Source organism: Microtus ochrogaster, assembly GCF_000317375.1.
Source record: "Microtus ochrogaster isolate Prairie Vole_2 chromosome 6 unlocalized genomic scaffold, MicOch1.0 chr6_random_2, whole genome shotgun sequence".
Lineage (NCBI taxonomy): Eukaryota > Metazoa > Chordata > Mammalia > Rodentia > Cricetidae > Microtus > Microtus ochrogaster.
The window spans coordinates 13,461,606-13,480,887 of record NW_004949095.1 but is presented as its reverse complement, the minus strand read 5'-3'; the positions used below and the strand labels follow the sequence as shown (position 1 = coordinate 13,480,887).

The window sequence follows — 19,282 nt, the reverse complement described above, 5'->3', positions numbered from 1 at the left end:
TTTTATTAATGTCTACAGGATTGGAAAGAGCTAGAGTGAACCATATCATTCCACTATATAACATTACATAACATCTTTAATCAGAGTAAAAGGCAGTCATTTTCTTGCTGGAACTTAATATTTTCCCATCTATATTAAAATTAGTGAAGAAAATAATAGCTGCCACCTCGCTTAATGGCAGTGATGAATTAACATTGTAAAAGCTTCTTATATAAACTTTATTCTCTATTAGAAAAAATAGCAGAAAATCTCTTAACATTCAAAATAGTCATACTATATTGGCTATTTTATATTTGCTCTAAATGGCTTAGGCCTTAAGAAGTTTCTGCAGTTTTTATCCTTTCCTTTTCTTTCTTGGTTTTCAACTCTAGTAAACGTCACAGCCAAAGAGTTCCAGGCGAAGTGCAATACTTTGGTTCCAGGATTTAGGAATGATGCGGATAAATCTGGAAATGATGGGTGGGTTAAAGAAGTTCTTCATTTGTCCTTTGGTATTACTATTTCCTTCGAAAATCTGAAAGAAAAACATGATAAAAATTGTCAACATTTACATCATGGGCATTAATGTTTCATTCTCATTTTTTAAAATCCTTTTATACCAAAGTCAATTATTATATATTTTTTTGCTATTATCAGTAAGTTACTAAATCAGAAGACAGATAGATGTCCCCTTAAAGATGCTCTTATTTGTTTGTTTGCTTGTTTTTGAGACAGGGTTTCTCTGTCTAGTCCTGGCTGTCCTGGAACTTGCTCTATAGACCAGGCTGGCCTTGAACTCACAGAGATTTGCCTGCCACTGCCTCCGGATTGCTGGAATCATTTCTTAATCATGTGTCAGACTAGGAAAAAATAAATAAACCTGACATGAGTGTTTGTAAACTTCTTCTCTAGCGTCTTTGTTGCCATGTGAGTTTGAAGACGTCATGACATCCCTCTGCACTCTCTGTCTCATCATCAGGGCTAGAACAATCAAGCTTTGCATCATACAAGTTGCACACATTTGAAAATGTGTGTAAGCACACAGCGAGTGCCTCGTCAGGGCCGTGTAGTGGATGCCAATGAATAACTTGTTGTCACTGACATTTAAAATAAATGTGACACTGAAGTTTTTATTTTCATTTCTCTTTTTGATGTGTGCTCTTCCTCCTCCTCCTTCTCCTCCTCCTCCTCCTCCTTCTCCTCCTCTTCCTCCTCCTCGAGTGTTCATGTTTATTTCTGTTCTCCCCCTCAGGAAGTTCTCTGAGATTTACACACACAGCAGTGAGAAGTCATCATTTCTTTAAGGTAGTGGGGTTTACCCTGATGTGAGGGCAGCCTGCTGTAACAAGATAATGCACACTGCCGGGGGTCTAAAAATAAGAAAGGGGCAGTAATTTATTCAGTGCTAAACATTTAATTAGAATTAAATTAAATCAAACCTCCCTGGGTTGTTTTTCCTACTAGTTTTAGCCCAGTTCCCATTCCTGGAACACTAGGCAGACTTCCTTGGCTTTACTTCGGACAGCATCATTAAACTACCTGGTAGAAGGTAGAGGGACTTAGGAATGTAATAGAGCAGTTAGTTTCACCAGAAGAGTGGTTTTCCCAAATGTTTCCTGTTCAGTAGCAATGTGACATACAGAGGCTTGCAGTCTTGGGCATCTGATTCGCTACAAACAGCAACTCTAACTGCAGCAACTGTGTTTTATTATTATTATTATTGCAGAAGGTTTTCTGGATAGGTTCGTTGTCTTTCTCAGTCAGAGAGAACAAAGGCCATACTGCACCCCCTGGCATTTTGTCCTCCCCATTTTATTTCACAGGTGGCAAAGTCAGAAAAGTGATGGAAATGGTCCCTCTGCTAAGACCAGCCACCTGGAGAATGGGGGTTGAGAAGACTGGGGGAGCAGTACATAATCAGCATTGTCAAATCAAGAAGCCCTTGTTTGTCTCATCAGGAGACGGTTCTCCAGCAGCTTTTGGTTTGCCAGCATGGCATCCGTACCTTGTCCACCATGGAGGATTTCTGCCTGTAAGGCTTCCATTCCATGCCCTGGTCACTGTACTGGATGCTGTAGCTCTTCACGTACATTTCAGAGGACAGTGACTTACAGCCCTGCGTTACAATGGCAGTTATCTTCTTGATCTTGAGCAGATCGATCTGCAACCACTGCTTGTTGTTATTTGCCTATGAAAATGATTTAAAAAACAAAAACAAAACCCTGGAATGAGTATGCTGTTTAAGCCTGTCTGTTTGTTAGAATCGGGATGTTTGGAGACACACGGGGCTTTTCCATTTGCTCCCTTAGGAGCCACTGTCTTTGAGAGAACTTCGCTATGATTTCTTGTTTATTGTTGTGGATCATGATGGGGGACAGGGACTAAAGAGAGAGAAATAGACTATACATAAAAGAATGGCAATATTAAAGGGAACTGATTAAGAACAAAGTATAATGACACATATGTATGACATTGTTACAATAAAACCTATTACTTTGTACACTAACCTAAAAAATTTAATTTCTACTGACGTATTGCATATCATCTACAATAATCATTGCTTTTTCTTTTTTATGTCACTTGCTGTTCTAGTGTGAGAGCTTAGTTAGTCTTTTACCCCTGGTGTTCATAACAAGACAAGGTACACAGTGTTTGACAAGAAGCTGCTGGATAAATACATACAAGAATTTTACTTGAAATGAAAAGAGTAAATTCCCAAATTATCTGCGAACTTAAATTATTTACTATCTATCTCTTTGCACACTGCTGTTTCTTTCAGTTTTAAATCACAGCTTGACCAAGAACCACAGTGAAGATGTGTGACTTCTTCTGAGCCATGGCTAGAGCTGCGACTGTGGATTTTGCAAGTCATCCTAGCCTCTCAGATCTGGGACTTCAGAATCTAACACTCCTGCTCCCCAGTCACGCACCCCCCCCCCCAACTATGTCCCCTGTGGTAGGGGCCATTGTTTGTTTCTGGAAGGCAAGAGAACACCATTTATATGGTTGTTGTCACCTTGGCTTGCCAGGCATTCACACGGCCCTGGGCATTCAGGCGGGCACGGGAGGGCTCCCAGTAGTCTCCCCACCAGGACTTTTTAAATGAGGATGCGGTGATTTGCTTGTTTTCTATCCTTCCATCTTCCAGGCCCAGTGGTGTGGAACATCCTGCCAAGTGGAAAGTAATGTGATTAATTACACAGCACTAATAGTCCCTGCATTGCATTTGCAACAGAGGAGGCAAGAAACACCACTCCCAGGGACACAGCAAAACAATCAAAACAAAGAACAATTGTTCAATTCAAGTACAAGTACCACTATAAATATACTATTCAATGCTCATACTCACACCCATTTGACAGAAGAGTATAGAGGACAGCAAGACATAGCAGCTTGCCCAACACAAGACAGTCAAAAGAACATGAAACTGAATTTAATGCTAGTTATCATCAAACACTACATCCTAAGTATGGGTACTCCCTTCCTCAGACAGACATGAAGTTGTCAGTCTTTGAGGTAGATGGTAGTTCTAAAATTCATGTGTCCCATAATAATGACATGTCAGTTAATAGCAGACCACACAAATAATGGTGGGTCCCATTAGACTGTGCAGCTGATGCCTTGTAACATCCTAGTTGTCATAGTAATGTATAACCTCTGTGTTTGTAATGGTGCCCTAAGTAGATTTATATGCAGTGCATAGAATTATGTAGAATTCATAATATTCCATAGTAGACTACAATGTAACAGCTTTGTGTATTTATTTTACTTTCTAATCATTATTTTTGAATGCACTCTTTCTACTTAAATAAAGTAGCTTATTGTGAAGCAGCGCCATGCTATGCTCACGCACTGTGTTTCCTGATTGTGTCAAGAGACCATACTGAGTGACTGTACTGTGCTGTCTAGGTTTGTGTAAACACAATTTATGGTGTTTGCATGGTAAGCAAAATAACCTAAAATGCATTTCAAAGAACTGATTTCTACAGTTGAGTGAAGCATAGCTGTGTACACACACACACACACACACACAAAGTTTCTTTTAACAGAAGTTGATGAGAAGATGTAGTGAAGCTTTGGGAGTCACTGTTTGTGTTTTCCTTTTCAAAATTTTGAACACATAGACTCTTTAGAATTTTGCCAAGGTATAATTTGAGCATTCTAGGCAGCAGAGTTGACCTATTGATTTAGGAAACTAGCTAGTGAGTAAGGCTAGCTAACTATTTTCTTAGTGCTACTTTGTTTTTTATTTGAAAGATACAGACTTTTATTTTGAAGCTATAGCTTGCTTTTTTATATGTGGGAAAAAAAATCCTAAGAGGAACCTGTGTGCTGTGTGGTAATGTTCTTGTTCATTGTAAAGATTTGTCATTCATATTGGTTTAATAAAATGTTGACTGGCCAGTAGCCAGGCAGAAAGTATAGGTCGGGCGACCAGACTAGGAGAATTCTGGGAAGAGGAAAGGCAGAGACACAGTCACAATCCAGATGCAGAGGAAGCAAGATGAGAATGTCTCATTGAGAAAAGGTACCAAACCATATGGTTAAGCATAGAAAAGAATTATGGGTTAATTTAAGTTGTAAGAGCTAGTTAGTAATAAGCCTGAGCAATAGGCCAAACAGTTTATAATTAATACAAGCCTCTGTGTGTTTCTTTGGGGCTGAACAGTGATGGGACCAGATGGGACAGAAACTTCCATCTACATATGTAGAGCCCACTATGTAAGTTCCAAAAAGTGGAGAAAAAAGTAATGCTTATTATGTAGAAAATGATTTTTTTTTTTAGTTTTTCAAGACAGGGTTTCTCTGTAGCTTTGGAGCCTATCCTGGAACTAGCTTTTGTAGAGCAGGCTGGCCTCAAACTCACAGAGACTCACCTGCCTCTGCCTCCCACATTGGATTAAAGGCATGAGCCACTACTGCCCAGCAAAAATGAATATAAATTAATAGAACAGAACTTCACATTCTAGGTTAGCGAGAGTACATGACTGAGCAAAGCTACCATTCACACCATAATTATGGAAACAAAACTCCCATGACTTATAGAACTGTTTCATGGAGTAATCCTGCCTATACAAAATTTGCATTTTGTGTGGGCAGTTTTATACACTACTAGTAATTAGGTACTGGCAATTGTCCACATCCATATCTCTCACAAATGTCAAGGTCAGCATTATCTACTTTGGAAAGAAACTGGTTCCAAAATTCAGATACTTTCTTAATGATGAGTCAGGGGAAGATCATGTAGTTAACAAGAGCATGACACTCAGTTTTTTAGCAGTCAGCTGAGGCCTGGGTCAGCCAAGCCTTGGGCCAATTTCTTTTAACTCAGAATGCCTGGACGATGATAGTATTTTCTGTATGTGCCTGAAAGTTAAAAATACTGGAAGACCTTGCTTCAAAATCTGAGAACAGTCAGTAGACCTTTATTATGACTATTTTTATGACCCAGATTTTGTTACATCCTAATCCAAATTTCATTCCCTGAAAAAAATAAAAGCTTGAAAAGACTTGAGGACTTATACCAGGTCCAAAGCAGAGTACAGAACATGCTCGTGGTTTCAGAAATAGAACACCAGGGTCCGATTAAAGAACACTCACTGAACCCCCAAAATATGCCAGAGTCATGTCTCCTTCAGTCAAGAGGCTCTCACTGAAAATGGGCTAATGGTGACAGTCCCAATCTAGACCATTGATGATGCCATGGTGGGGCCATGATGATGCTCATATCATCTAGACATCATCTAGTGAGGTGCTGCCTACCTCCTGACTACCAGAACCAGGCTCAGTCTCTGTTTAGATAGTACTGAGAATATCCCTATTTGGAGGTGGTGTTTTGCAAAAAAATAAATAAATAAATAAAAATCTGGAGCCTGAGTGGTTGGGGAGTATCTAAGAATTCTAGTCTCCCACACTGCTCAAATCTTGAGTCTTGGGGTGGCCATGAGGAGGTCAAGCTTCTTGTCCCTTACCATTCAGCTCACAGCCTAGTAGCTCTAACCGAAGGGTGGGTCTATTATAGGACTTTGTTGGATGTATCCTAATGTATCTAGCCACGATAGGTGGGTCAAACCGATTCTCTTTTATTGTAGAGGCATCTGAGTTGCCAGCAAAATCCTAGAGGAAAAGAGGAAAACATTAATAACAATTCCTAAGACATTGCCTTTTTAACAAATTCATCTAACAAGTTTTGTAAGGTTCTTTCATGGGAACTGAATCAATTCAATTTGGTTTGAAAAATTGATTGTGGATATTTCTACTTTGAGGAAGCTGGTGCCGATGCACTTTCTCCTATTCGCTCTGCTGTGTAGAGCCAGAAACCCTGGACTATGCCTAAAAGAAGCAAAAGAAGATGAGAAGCTGGTATGAAGAGGCAGAACAGACCAGCTAAGCCTCTCGGGGATGTAAGGAATAGCACGGTCCTGGGGCCCAGGCTTTCTGTTTATGTCACATGTCCTGGGCTTCTCAGAGATGAAGAGGGCAACAGTCTCACTAGATAGCAGTTGAATACCAGCCAGCTACCACAGGAAAACAAACAAACCCAGACTTAACCCAAGCATAGGAGTAACAGCTGTACTGAAGGGTTAGACTTCTAGATTTCTGGGACTGAAGAGGTACTAGGAGCATTGTAGGGTATTAGAGAAGGGCAAAGTAGGAGCCCAGGATGCCGTCTCTGCAAATCCTAGTAGGGAGCCCTCAGCAGTGTCAAGAGAAGCCAGTGTGGAACTCTGCACCTACCTAGCAGTCAAGAAAAATAATGACTCCTAAGGCGCCCAGTGAGAACTTGGACTCTGACCCCTACCTGGAAGTCACCAGTCTTTGCCCCACCTCCCTGTCTCTGACAGAGAAGCACCAGAAAATGCCCAGCTAAAACAAGGCAAGAGTAGGCATCAGCAAGATTGAAAACAAACAATAGAAGGAAATTGATAAAGGAACTGGTGCTTGGAGAAGATTCAAAACAAACTGACAGAACCTCAACGGGGCTGACCCCAAAGTAAAAGAAGAGAGAAATTTTGATGTCAGAGATGAAGTAGGCCATGTCGCTACAGTCCCTACAGATGTTGGGAGGACATCTGGGGACAACTGTACTACAGATTCTACAAATGTGACCCACAATGCAGAGGAAAGGGGCCAGTTCATGTTTTAAGAGCCTCTGAAAGAATCACAACTCACCCTATAACATAGACAGCTCAAATAGCCTTCAAATGACTAAAGAAAGAAATTGAATTTAAAAATTTTACATTTCCCACAGAGGAATTTTCAGGTCCAGGTGGGTTTGTGGGTGATGTCTGCCAAATGAAGGAATTAGCAACGATTTTAGAAATCTCATCCCAAGCACTGAAGGGAATGCTCTTTGATTTATTTCACAAGTCACCCACTGCTGTATTAAAGTTAGAAACAGCAGAAAACAATCAAACTGCACACCGAAGTGCCTCATAAATACGGGCCTGAATATCCTTAAGGTATGATGTCAACTGCTGTCTGTGTTTTCTCTCCCACTACTGGTTTTTTTAGCATCATAATTTAAGATTTTTAGTGATCTTAATCTAAACTGCATTATAAATGTGTCCCTATTAGAAATAGCTGAGACAGCAAAGGAAAAGTAGCCTATGGTTAATGGTTTATATAAAATACCAACAGAAACAGATTAAAAGTGGTTGGCCTAACGACAGCCGACAGGCTCTCTTCATTTGGATATTTTTGTCTGAGGAGGAGGCTCCGGACAAGGGACTGATCTAGGAATCTTGGCTAGGCTCATGGAGGACCAGGCAGGAGGACATTGGTCCTCAGGCATGTCCCCAAGAGCAGCCTGAGAATCACGCGGCTTCAGAGCATCTCTGGGTAATCATGCTCACTGTAAATTAAGGCATGTTAGATAAGGAACAAAGTAAAATACGACCGTGAAATCAGAACTCTTGGAGGGCAGTTTCTAGATAGGCTCTGTGTTGCTCAGTGGTAGACACTGTTCCTGCCACCTGATAATCTAGTTTGTAGGGTGCTTGCTTAAATAAGTTTTTCCTCTCAAGTCTTGTGAGGTTTGAAGTTTTAGTAGCTCCTTGTGTCCTTTTAATTTGTAATATACAGGCTTATATTGGCGTTTTTTACTTCCTAGGACCCTTAGAAAACCATTCACATTTCAATCGTCCTGATGTACTGGCAAAGGACACTGCTACGGAAGCCCCAGAGTGAGTCTTAAGATTTAGCCAGAAAACATGTGCACAAACCATGATGTTCTTTGTGCTGTTCCCTCTGAAGATCTGCCAGTTGGTTTGGTCGGTGCTGTATGCCACATGGAATTCGGTGATAAAGCAAGACTTTAGGTAGTGTTTCGCACCCTGGGTTTGTATACCTGTGATTACAGCTTCCTTCTGCATGTCCACCTGCAGTACAGACAAGTCGGTAAACAGCAACATCCTCGTTAGTGAGTCACAGCTTGCCATAGCTCATGCTGTAATCAGCTTTCTTTAGCATTGGACAATGCCCAAGGTCTTAGTGAGCTCAGTAAAATGGTGAGGCCAGGGTACGGCCCACAGTCGAGCAAAGCACACCTGGACTTGAGTGTCAGCCCAGGCGCTGGCTGGGAGAGCTTTACTTTGGGAAAGTGGTTGTCACCTTCGTCTGAGTTTTTCTTTCTTAGGCTGAAAATCAGTAGACCCACCTCCCCAAGCTGATAGGAGGAAGCGAAGAGCTGAGAACAATACCTGCCACCCCTTACTGCTTTTTTCTTTAGCGCCATTGTAAGAACCTACTGACCCACCGCCATTTTTGTCACAATAGCAGTCAATATCATCAGGTTAGTAAGACATACCTGGATCCAAGACTTAAAGGCAAAGTCTAAAGCAGATTTCTCTAAACTCCAAGCATTATATGAACCACCATTGTTCAATCGTGCTAGTTTGGGCTCCCAATAACCTAAATTCATAAACAAAAGAAAAAGGAATTGTGAATTTATTTGTTTTTTGAGGAAAGGTCTTGTTATATAGCCTAGGCTAGACTCAAGCTCACAGTCTTCCTGCCTCAGTCAGGTACTACCATGTCTAGCTTGAAGTGTTGTTCCTTTTTTTAAAAATAGAAAATGACCAGTTTCTCAAGTAAGATTGGTCCAGCAGAGAAGCAGATCCTCGGAGGATCTGTGCTGTAGGTAGGAGACCAGGCAGGTGGCATGGGCATAGGCTGCCTAGCCAGTCCTGAGTGATGAAACCTTGGCTTTCGGCCATGTTTAGTCAGCTGAAAGCCGTCATCCACCCTTCCTTGTGCATAGGTCATGTTTGTGTTTTCTCAGACATGTTGATATGGCTACAGCTGAATATACCTACTGAACAGGAAGATTTGGGAGGAATCCGTGGGATCTCATGATGTTCTTCATTGTGGCCTCTAGATCTCAGAAAGGGATTTGAGGCAGAATGAATAAATCTGAGACGTTTTGTTCATAACATTTCTTGACTGGATGAATGGCTAGCTTAAGTATTGGAACTGTCTTTCCTGAACAATAAAACCCAGTGAATCTGGCTGGAGCTTATGTATGAGGGCCAATCTAGGCAAGATAAATGGAGTTTGGGAAATGATAACAATGTCGTAAGACTAAGCTATTTACTTCCTGCCAAATCCCTGCAGAGTTGTGGGTTGCTCAGCAATGCTGGGTTCTTGGTATTTCCTAGAGAAGACCCTTTGGGGAATAGACATGCTGGGTGTATGAATATGATTTTAGCTCCTGCTATATTTCTTTCTCTACCAGAGGAGAGCTACAGATGGAGCTGTTTCATCAAAGCTGTGGCAGACACAAACCCAGAGAGAGGAACTGGCTCATGGTCAGGTTGTCATGCCTGGCTTCGTGAGCTGGGTTCTGCACAGTGTAGGCATCCCCAGTCACAGGTTGCGATGTTGCTACTTACTCAGATGTCCTGAGGCCTTGATCTGTGAATCAGATATGACACCCGTGCTCAGTCCCATTGGCATCTTACACTCTGTGAAAAAAAAAAACACAAAAATCAATAATTTTTTTAGAAAAAATATATATAATAAGTAAAACCTCCATGGCTAGAGATTTTCACTTATCTTTCACGATAGTGACATTAATATGCCTGATTAGAAAGTGATAAGCACTCAGCAAGACTTTAGTGTTTATTAAAATAGTCAATACCACATGAGAAATTAACTGGAGTCTTAAAAATATTTTTAAGCTGATTTCTGTCTAGCTCAATTTTTTAAAACAAAGTCTTGACATTAAGCTCTATTATTCCTAAGACTGTAGGGTGCTCTTGGCCTGGGGGTTACAAGGAAGAAACTACCAGCTAGTGGGTACCTGGATGAGAGCGCAGTGCTTGGTCGTCAACAGGTGATTGACAAGACTTGATACCAAATGGATAGATAATCTACGAGTTCCTGCAGAATCCTGGTTTCTCTTTCGGCTCTACTCTAGGAGCTTAAAGATTTTCTTACATATATTTTCCCATGGGTCAAAATTTCTGTGGAAGTAAGCTTTCTATTGTTTCCCCCAGTCATGAAATACTTGACCCGTTTGTTAGGGTTTTATAGATAAATTGTTATGTTTTTAATGGCCAGGGAAAAAAGCCTGTTTCATCTTTGTCACAGCAGAATGATGAGAATCAGATATTTGCAAGAATCAGATAACTGGACATTGGAAGCATTCTATTATTTGGCACCTCCTCATCAGCAAATATCACATGGGCGATACCTTTGTCTATGATGAGAAAGGGTGTTTGCATGCCCGCTATCTGGTTCTCTCCAATCTCTGTGTCCAGCAGCCACCAGCCAGGCTTTGAGGCCTTCATTTCAAGAGTTTTAAATGAACCTAAAATAGGGAGTGAAAGAGAAAATTATAAGCTTAGTGATTATCAGATTAATATTGTGGTGGAGCGCTCTAAGAATCTTAAGTCACAAGAAGCTGCAGGGGAGAATTTAAAAGTGATTCTCTCTCTTGAGGCTAGATAAAAATTAATTCCGTGAAAGTTACGACACCAGCATCCACAAATTACCAAAACTAAGGGCAGAGGAGCTACTCAGTCAGGAAAACATGCTTGCCTAGAATTCTCAAAGCTCTGAACTTGACCAAGAACCCTGTAAACTGGGCACCCCAGTGCATGCCTCTACCCAAAGGGCTCAGTAGGAGAAGGCAGGGGAATCAGGAGTTCAAAGCCATCTGTCGCTGCATGGGGATACCTGAGACTATTTCAAGCAAACAAACCATCAAGCAGATAAACAACACAAGAGAAATTACCAAAAATAAATCACCCAGACATAAAAACCCTGCCAGCCCTCCTTAAAAAGTTTTCAGTCCTCTAAACTCACTGTTAGGAACTGACCCATACACAATTTGAATACACAGTTTCAAGTTTCAAAGTGACCTTGAATGACTTATCACTCGGCATTATAGCTATAGAATGTGTTTTCCTTTTCAATATGTAAGGAATAAAAATATCCTTTCCTTACGCTTTCAAATTCTCTTGAAAGTGTACATACATAAATAAAAATGTACAAAAATTGTTTCAGGAAATTGGAAAGAAAGCCTAAAACTTATGTTAATTTGTACTGACACATAATGTCCACTCTCTTCCACTTGATCCTATATTTGAGTTTTATTTACCACAATTTATGACCATGTCCCAGATTGTGAGTAAAAATTAACAGCTAATGGTTATTTGTCTCAAACTCGGTGAATCACATCTCTCACGTTCCTTCTGACATCTGTTATTTTGGTTTGAAAATGCACGTGGGATGCCCAACCTTCACTTCTCAGGCCATGCTGCATGTTTATGCAATGAACTCGCTTGCTGACACTTGGTGAAAAGATGGGGTGAATTTGGCCTGGTCCATCCTGTCTCTGAAGTTAAACAAAGGAGCAAAAAAGCTTTTTTTTTTTTTTTTTTAACTCTTAGGGAGTGGCATTCAGAACCAAACCAGAAGACATTTCTCCCTCTATTTAGTAAAATAGACCTGTCTGGACTTCCTTGTCTGTATATGAGACTAATTCACACAATGGCATTCACTCCCGACCCCTGTGAAGGGATTGCCTTTCGTTAGTTCTTCAGACAGTGTGTATGGGGAGGGCAGCTGCTTGGAAGAGATCCAGAATCTTGGGTCTTCTCCCCCACGGTCTATACCTTTCCAAAGTCTCTGAGAGTGAAAATCTCAGTCCGTGTGCATCTTAACCAGAGTCCTGGGTTCTTCAGTGGCCTCTCGCCCTCATAACCCCGCCCACTAACAGATTTCTCTTCAAAGAACTCAGAGACACAGCAAAAATCTTCCCTGATGGTTCCCGTTTGTATAGATCTACGTTAATCATTGTGTTTTCACATGAACAACTCCAAATGCCTCTGTTAGCTTTTACAATCGTGCAAAGGAGCTTGTTCTCCAGAGTCATGAATCTGTTCAAGATTACAATTTCCAGAATCGCTTACTCAGAACGGTTAGGCTGAAGGTTTCAGAAGTGGAGTTCAAGGCCCCCGAAGAGCACAGTTTGAGTTCCTAATCAACCTCCCAACAGCAACAGGTTCTTCTTTGTGCCTTGGTGGCTTATTTGTCATGTACTGAGATCTGATTCTCATGAAACACAGATGCCCAGGAGAAATTGCGTGAGAAACTCTGTGACGACCCGAAGGTCACAAATCTGTCTTATGTGGTGCCTACACACAGCTCAGGAGATCCAGATGTTCACAGCTGTGCTCTCCTGGTCTAACCTGCAGATCCCCGCATCTGATGGTTCAGTCCTCTGGTATAGCCTGCTCTTTCCTGCTTCTGATGGCTCTGTCCTCTCCTCGTCTAACCTGTGGTGCCCTGTTTCTGATGGCTCTGCCTTTTCTAGTCTAACAAGCTCTATTTGTGCTAGATGTATACAGCATAGAGACAAAGCTTTGCCTTGGCATCTGGAGCAGACTCTTCCCTTAAACAGTAGATGTACAAGGAGACAAAGACAGGAAGTTACAGGTGCCCTGTCCTGCTATTTCTTAGCAGGGACCTCTCCCATTGCCCAGATCTTTACCAGGTAGAAGGGGCCAGACACCTAACTGGTGCTGTTTGGTGCTATTATCCAGCAGGGTCTGGCCATGAAAGTGAACCACGTGAATGTCTTGGGAGTCGCCCATGTTCAGCAGGTGGAGCCTCACCCACTCTTGCTCGTACATTATCAGGCCAGGCAGATTGTAGATCATCCCATTAATGGCTGAAAGGAAAGAGAGCTGTAATCAATCAAAAACTTGTATGCACAAGGAGGAGTCAGGTAAGCCACCCACTCCCCACCCTTCTTCCTCATTACTGGGCATTCCTAGGCCTACCCAGGTGTAGAAAGGGCCCTTGGCGGTATCATAGAACCAATGTGAGGCTGAATGAGGACTTCTGAATTTTTAGGCTACTTCACAAACATCTGCAGAAGTGTGGGTTGGCTCTATTTTGGAATGGTTTTTCTCTTTCTCCCCCAGATTTTGTCTCTCTCCTGCTTAAGGCTTTGCCCATTTGCCTTTCACGTTGATTGTATAAATGTCCCCTTGATGCAGAAAGATGAAAGGGGGCAGATAATGCTAGCCCCTAGGGTGAGAGTAAGTTAACAGTAGCAGTGTGTCATCTTTCCTTGGTGTGGCTCTTCAGCTCACCTCTCAGGTGTGAGTCTAAGATCGCCACGCTGTATCTACCTTCCCTTTAGTGAAATCGGTGGATTTTTTGTTTTAGGTGTGGTCTTGGTATATACCCCAGGCCAGCCTGGAACTCTCTCTCTTTAGCTCAAGGTGATCCTGAACTCAAGGTCTTCTTGTCTTATCCTTGGGCACAATACCATACCAGTGTGTGTGTGTGTGTGTGTGTGTGTGTGTGTGTGTGTGTATGTATGTATGTGTGTATGTGTGCACGTGCGTGTGTCTGTGTGTTTAAAGCTCCTAATAACCTTAACCACCTTAAAAACATAACACACATACATATGCATGCATGCACACACACATACACACACACACACACAAATTAATGATAAAGTTTGGTGCTATCAAACACTGAACTGGAACAGAAGCGGGGTAAGGAGACTTCAAGGGATTGCTGTAGGGTTTCAGAAACCAACCAAAGAAACTTTTGGAGGGGGAGGGGTTGCAATTATTCTGGCACTTGTCGAATCATTTCGAGTACAGGAATGCCTGCCTACATACTTGAGCACCAGCTCTCACCCCCGTGCTTCAGTTTCTGTTCAAGAATTCGATGTCGTAAGAGTGAAGGGCAGTGGGAGTGGTCACTACGTCAGCATCGTTCAGGGGCTGCGCTAGGATATGGGAGAGAGGACTTTCAACAGAGATGCTCAGTGGACATTCGGTAGATGAGGATGGATAAGAGGACTTGTTCATTCATTCATTTGTATTCTGAGCATGTGCTACGAAAGCCAGGCACTGAGCTAGAGCCTAGAGGACTCCAGAGGTCTGCTTGTCACATACCCCGATAAATACTACACATTGGGATCACTGAATGTCCAAGAATTAGGAATGTGTTTAGGACTGAAGCTATAATAAACATAGCTGGCTTTGGGGGGAAAACCAGAAAGCATTTTCTGGAGGATGCTCCTCAAGCAAAGGGCATAATCAAGAGACAGCCCATCTTATTCTTCAGCTTCCTAGTTCCTTAAATTCTCATTCCACCTGGTACAGATGCTGCCTGCAGAGGCCAAGAGATGGAGCTGCTATAGCTACTCTGATTTCAGAAAAGGCATAGGGATGACCATTTCTTAGTGTAAATACTAATTGTTTTAGACTGCAAGAAACAGGGTCATTAGCATCTTAAAGAGTAGGGTGATACCGTGCCCACATTTATGTATGCTGCCATCTGGAGGACAGCGCCAATTTTCTTGTTGGTTAGTTTTATGTTGTCTGGCAGCAACCAGTGTATGCTGTCCTGCAGTCTCTCTGTGCTCTTTAGCAGGGTTTCCTATGGGCCAGATCCTCTCTCTAGGATGCTGAAGATCCAGGCTTCATTGATGCTGCTGGCTCCTCAAGAACACCTAAGGTCTAATCTTTTGAAGACCTAAAGCCCAAAATCATTGTGACCTTGTGAGGTTTAATCAGAACAGATCAAAGTCAGAGGAAAAATACCGTAAAACTTGTGGGAATTTTTCACTTCTGGAGAATCGATTCTCCATGACCTTTTGGACTTTTCATAGTACCAACTCTTCTTTTCATCAAAGGCCATGAAGAGCAAGACAAATTCCCTCCTGTCCATAGGCAGATTGCTCTCCTGGTGAAGTGTTCCTTTCCGGCAGATCAGAAGGGGGCCAATCAAACCCGAGTGGATGTCTTTCTCCTGGAAGACAAGACAAGCAAAGTGCAAACGCTCATCATTCATCGGAATATTCTTAATTTCTCTTCTGACAATTACAGTTCTTACACAGAAAGAGATCTCGTCTAAGAGGCTCCAAACTTGAAGATCAGTAATGAATAAGTCTGGGTTGTTTTCCTTTATCTGAATAATAACATTAAAAATCGGCAACCAAACGGACACCATTTATTGAGCGTCCATACTTTAGTAAAGGCTTTGCCTGTAGTGTCTTATTTAATCCTGAAAACAATCCCAACTGCAAGTGGAAATACATTCATTGAACGCATGTCTACTAATCTCCCCACACCCCCTTCCTTCTACACTCTCTGTTTTGGTTTTGGGAACGGAATTGATTTCCATCTCCAGCCTCTTTCTAATTTTTTCCAAGACAAGTTCTCACTAAGTGGTTCAGCCCATCCTTGAATACACTCCGAACCAACTCCCCTAAACCCCTAAACCACTTGTCCAGGAACAAAGGGAATCCCAGCAAACTGTCTAGAAACCTTGGTCTAACAAAGACAGGTATTTGCCCTGTCTTTGAGGGCAAATCTGAAGCCAAGCTGTCCTTTGCCAGGTGGAGGGCTGGAGAGGGCTTTGGGTTTTGCTGGCTGTGAACCTGGGCGGAGTCCTCAGCCCTCTGTGTTTGGGAGTCTCACTGTGCAAAAGTCTCTCTCTAATGGTCAAGGGCAAAAAAGACAGTGAGAGTCCAGTGGGTCTGCATGGATGCCAATTTCTTTCTGCCTTTCCTGGGCGCCTAAGGCCAGCCAAGAAGACAGGAGGTGGGCACAGCTTGTCCTGATCGACACAGTTGCTAGTTTGCCCAGAGAAACTAGTTGTTCCTACCTTCCTGTATGTGCCTGGATTATTCCTCCAGGAACACCACAGCCTCCTCCCTGTGTCCTTGTTTAACTTAGAACAGAACTGACTTCTTATCACATTGTTCTTTATTAGCAAAGGCTACGCATTAAGTAACAAACTGAATCTCCTCATGGCCTAAGTGGAGCAGGGAAAACATTTCCTAAGTTGATGAAAATTATTGACCAGGTCTCTTCCTCAAGAGGGCACCAGATCTCATTACAGATGGTTGTGAGCAACCATGTGGTTGCTGGGAATTGAACTAGGACCTTTGGAAAAGCAGGCAGTGCTCTTAACTGCTGAGCCCTATCTCTCAGGCCCTGACTTAAGACTAAACTAATTTTAAATTGCAAACTAGCATGGTTCTCTGGGAGCACACTCAGACTTATGTAATCCCCAGGATGTCCATTGAATGAACACTTTCTCTGTGCCACATCTAATGAACTGTGTGGAGTATCTCTAGTTATGGCAGCCACACCATGAATGGCAACTCTGTCACATGTCCCATGAAAAGCATGGGAGCCTTTTTGTTTTCAGACCAGGCTGGCCTCACAGAGATCTGCCTGCTGCTCCCTCCCAAGTGCCAGGATCAAAGGCCCAGTCTGTAGGAGATGCAAAAAAAAAAAAAAAAAAAACCCAAAAAACCAAAACAAAACAAAAAAACCAACCTGTGGCTTTATGATGAGGGTAGAGATCAGAATTCAAAACCTACCACATTCACTGCAGAGTAGTAGGCCCAAGCCCTGCAGGCAGAGCCAGCGTTCTCTGGCCCAGAGCGCTCGGTGGCATGCCACACATACGTATAACTGCTGTTGGGCTGGACAGCATTGTCTTCCTGAAACCATTCAGGAGAGTCATCTTCATAAGTCTTTCCCTCAGAGGACTTTTCATAGAAAAGCCCATGGGCATGAAGAGAGTATGGTCTGGATGCTAAATTTTTAAAGCGAACCTAGAAGAAGAAAGAGTGACCCACAAATGTCTTAACATACCAAACCAAAACTTGTCAGCACTAAAGGCTGTCACTGGCAGTCATGATATCAGAGCTAAAGTGTACTGGGTGCTTATAACTGCAAATGAATTTTTGCATATTACTTGATTTAACGCAAGACACCCTTTAACGCAAGACACCCAAAGCGAGGGAGTCAAGCAACCATTGATGAAATCATGGGCTAAAAGAAGTGTTTCCTCCGTTATCAGAGCAACAGAGAGCCGACCAACACAGACTTCATTGCCTTTCATGACTGATTAATTGGTTTTGTTGTGTCGGAGTTCAAGGCCAGGATGTTGCAGATCCCAGACTAAGTGGTTACTCTTTACCCACGGAGCCATTTCCCCACCTCCGTGTGCCTTTTGAAAAGGAACAAATGGTCATTGACAAATTGGCAGATACCCTCACAGGTCAAAGGTTATGTTTCTGGACATAGATGCGGAGCAGTTTTTCTTGGGTTTTGTCTGCTTATTGTTGTTATTGTTTTGTTTTTGTTTGATATATGAGAGTTTAGGAAGGATGGGGAGATAAACTCTGTTATAAATGCAAGTTGTTGTCTGGGAAGTGGATACAGGGTTTTAAAAGCAATCAATAACTAAGGCTGGTAAAATGCTTAAGAAACTGGCTTACTCTTTTAGGACAGAGAGACATCTTCATTTTCCAGTTTCCTTTCATTTGGTCTCATATTGTCTCTTAAGAAAACGCTGGGATATATTTATAAATTACTACGTTTGCTGTCACCGCTTCTGCCGTGAAACACAGCTGAGTCATTTTCTATGTTAGCTCAACACAGCCTGGCTTCAGCTAGAAATGCCAGTGCTGCTTCTTCCAGATTAAACAACTTTCAGGGTTAAAACGTCTAAGGTCTTTTTTAATCTCAAAAATTGCCAAATAGTCAAGCAGACTCTGGGGGTGGGGAATGGCAGTTATTTGTCAGTTCTGAGAAACAAATCAGCTTTGGTGCTGTGGAGAATCCCTGGAGATTCAGAGGGCTCGAGGATGGCTTACTTGGATCACGTCATCCACTTCAGCTCTGATAACAGGACCCAGAATCCCAAGATGCTCCTCGTATTCCGCCCGAGGATCACGTCTGGTGAAAGTACTGTCCAGATATTTTCTGAAAACAACTTTCTTGTATGTGGTGTCCCTTGGAATGGCATCAGAGTCTTCACTGTCCATTTCACTGAAGTGATAGCAATAGCATTCATTAAAAAAAAAAAGAAATTAAGGACTGGTGGGGAAATCTGGGAGAGATGGCTCAGCAGTTAGGAGCTCTGGTTGCTCTTGCAGAGGACCTACGTTTGGTTCCCAGCACCCACTGTGGGCAACTCACAACCACTTGTAACCCCAGTTCTAGGGGATATTCTGGCCTTTGAGGATGCCAGGCACACACACAGTTCATACATACATTCAGGCACTCATACTTACACATAAAATAAAAATAAACAATTGAAAGGAATTAGGAAATAATCTGTTTGGTAACTAGCATAGAATATTTAATAACCACTTCATGTATAAGTTAATGAATATATATAAATGAAAACACAGGTGACTACATATGTTTTAGTTTCCAGCTCAAATATAACTTCTTAGGTAATACTTCCTAAAATCTCTTGGAGTAGGTCCAGTATAATTCCATTTATTTATTTATTTAGTATATTAATATATCAGTATAATAAATATATGTATGGTATTATTATAGTCTACACAGTAGATTTCTATAGTAGTCCTATAGTATTTCTTTTTTATTTGTTTGTTTTTGTTTTTGTTTTTTGAGACAGGGTTTCTCTGTAGCTTTCTCTGGAACTAGCTGTTGTAGACCAGGCTGGCCTCGAACTCACAGAGATCCTCCTGTCTCTGCCTCCCAAGTGCTGGGATTAAAGGTGTGCGCCATCACTGCCCAGCTTGTCCTATAGTATTTCTACAGGATGTATTACAAATTATGTGAGACCTGAGAGATCTATTAATATCTTGGTCTGCCACTAAGGAGTAAGTCTTATGAGGCCAAGTATTCTGCTCAGCCTGCTCATGATATGTTCTCCAATTCTTTTCCTTTCCTTTCCTTTCCTTTTTTTTCCTTTCCTTTCCTTTCCTTTCCTTTCCTTTCCTTTCCTTTCCTTTCCTTTCCTTTCCTTTCCTTTCCTTTCCTTTCCTTTCCTT

The 19,282-nt window shown here is 42.0% G+C and overlaps 1 protein-coding gene across 1 annotated transcript in view; it reads right to left on the bottom strand.

Annotated features, from left to right (window-relative positions):
- Positions 1-203: 203 nt before the first annotated feature.
- F5 (coagulation factor V) overlaps positions 204-19,282 on the bottom strand; it is a 74,450-nt gene continuing 55,371 nt past the window's right edge. The window contains exons 14-25 of the mRNA XM_005363991.1: positions 18,131-18,305; positions 16,847-17,083; positions 15,057-15,264; positions 12,980-13,159; positions 10,676-10,792; positions 9,873-9,944; positions 8,789-8,892; positions 8,205-8,360; positions 5,952-6,096; positions 2,996-3,147; positions 1,985-2,167; positions 204-514 (exon numbers count right to left, since the gene is read on the bottom strand). Coding sequence (XP_005364048.1) covers positions 368-514; positions 1,985-2,167; positions 2,996-3,147; positions 5,952-6,096; positions 8,205-8,360; positions 8,789-8,892; positions 9,873-9,944; positions 10,676-10,792; positions 12,980-13,159; positions 15,057-15,264; positions 16,847-17,083; positions 18,131-18,305 — 1,876 coding nt within the window. The 3' untranslated portion in view covers positions 204-367. The remainder of the gene's footprint in view (positions 515-1,984; positions 2,168-2,995; positions 3,148-5,951; positions 6,097-8,204; positions 8,361-8,788; positions 8,893-9,872; positions 9,945-10,675; positions 10,793-12,979; positions 13,160-15,056; positions 15,265-16,846; positions 17,084-18,130; positions 18,306-19,282) is intronic.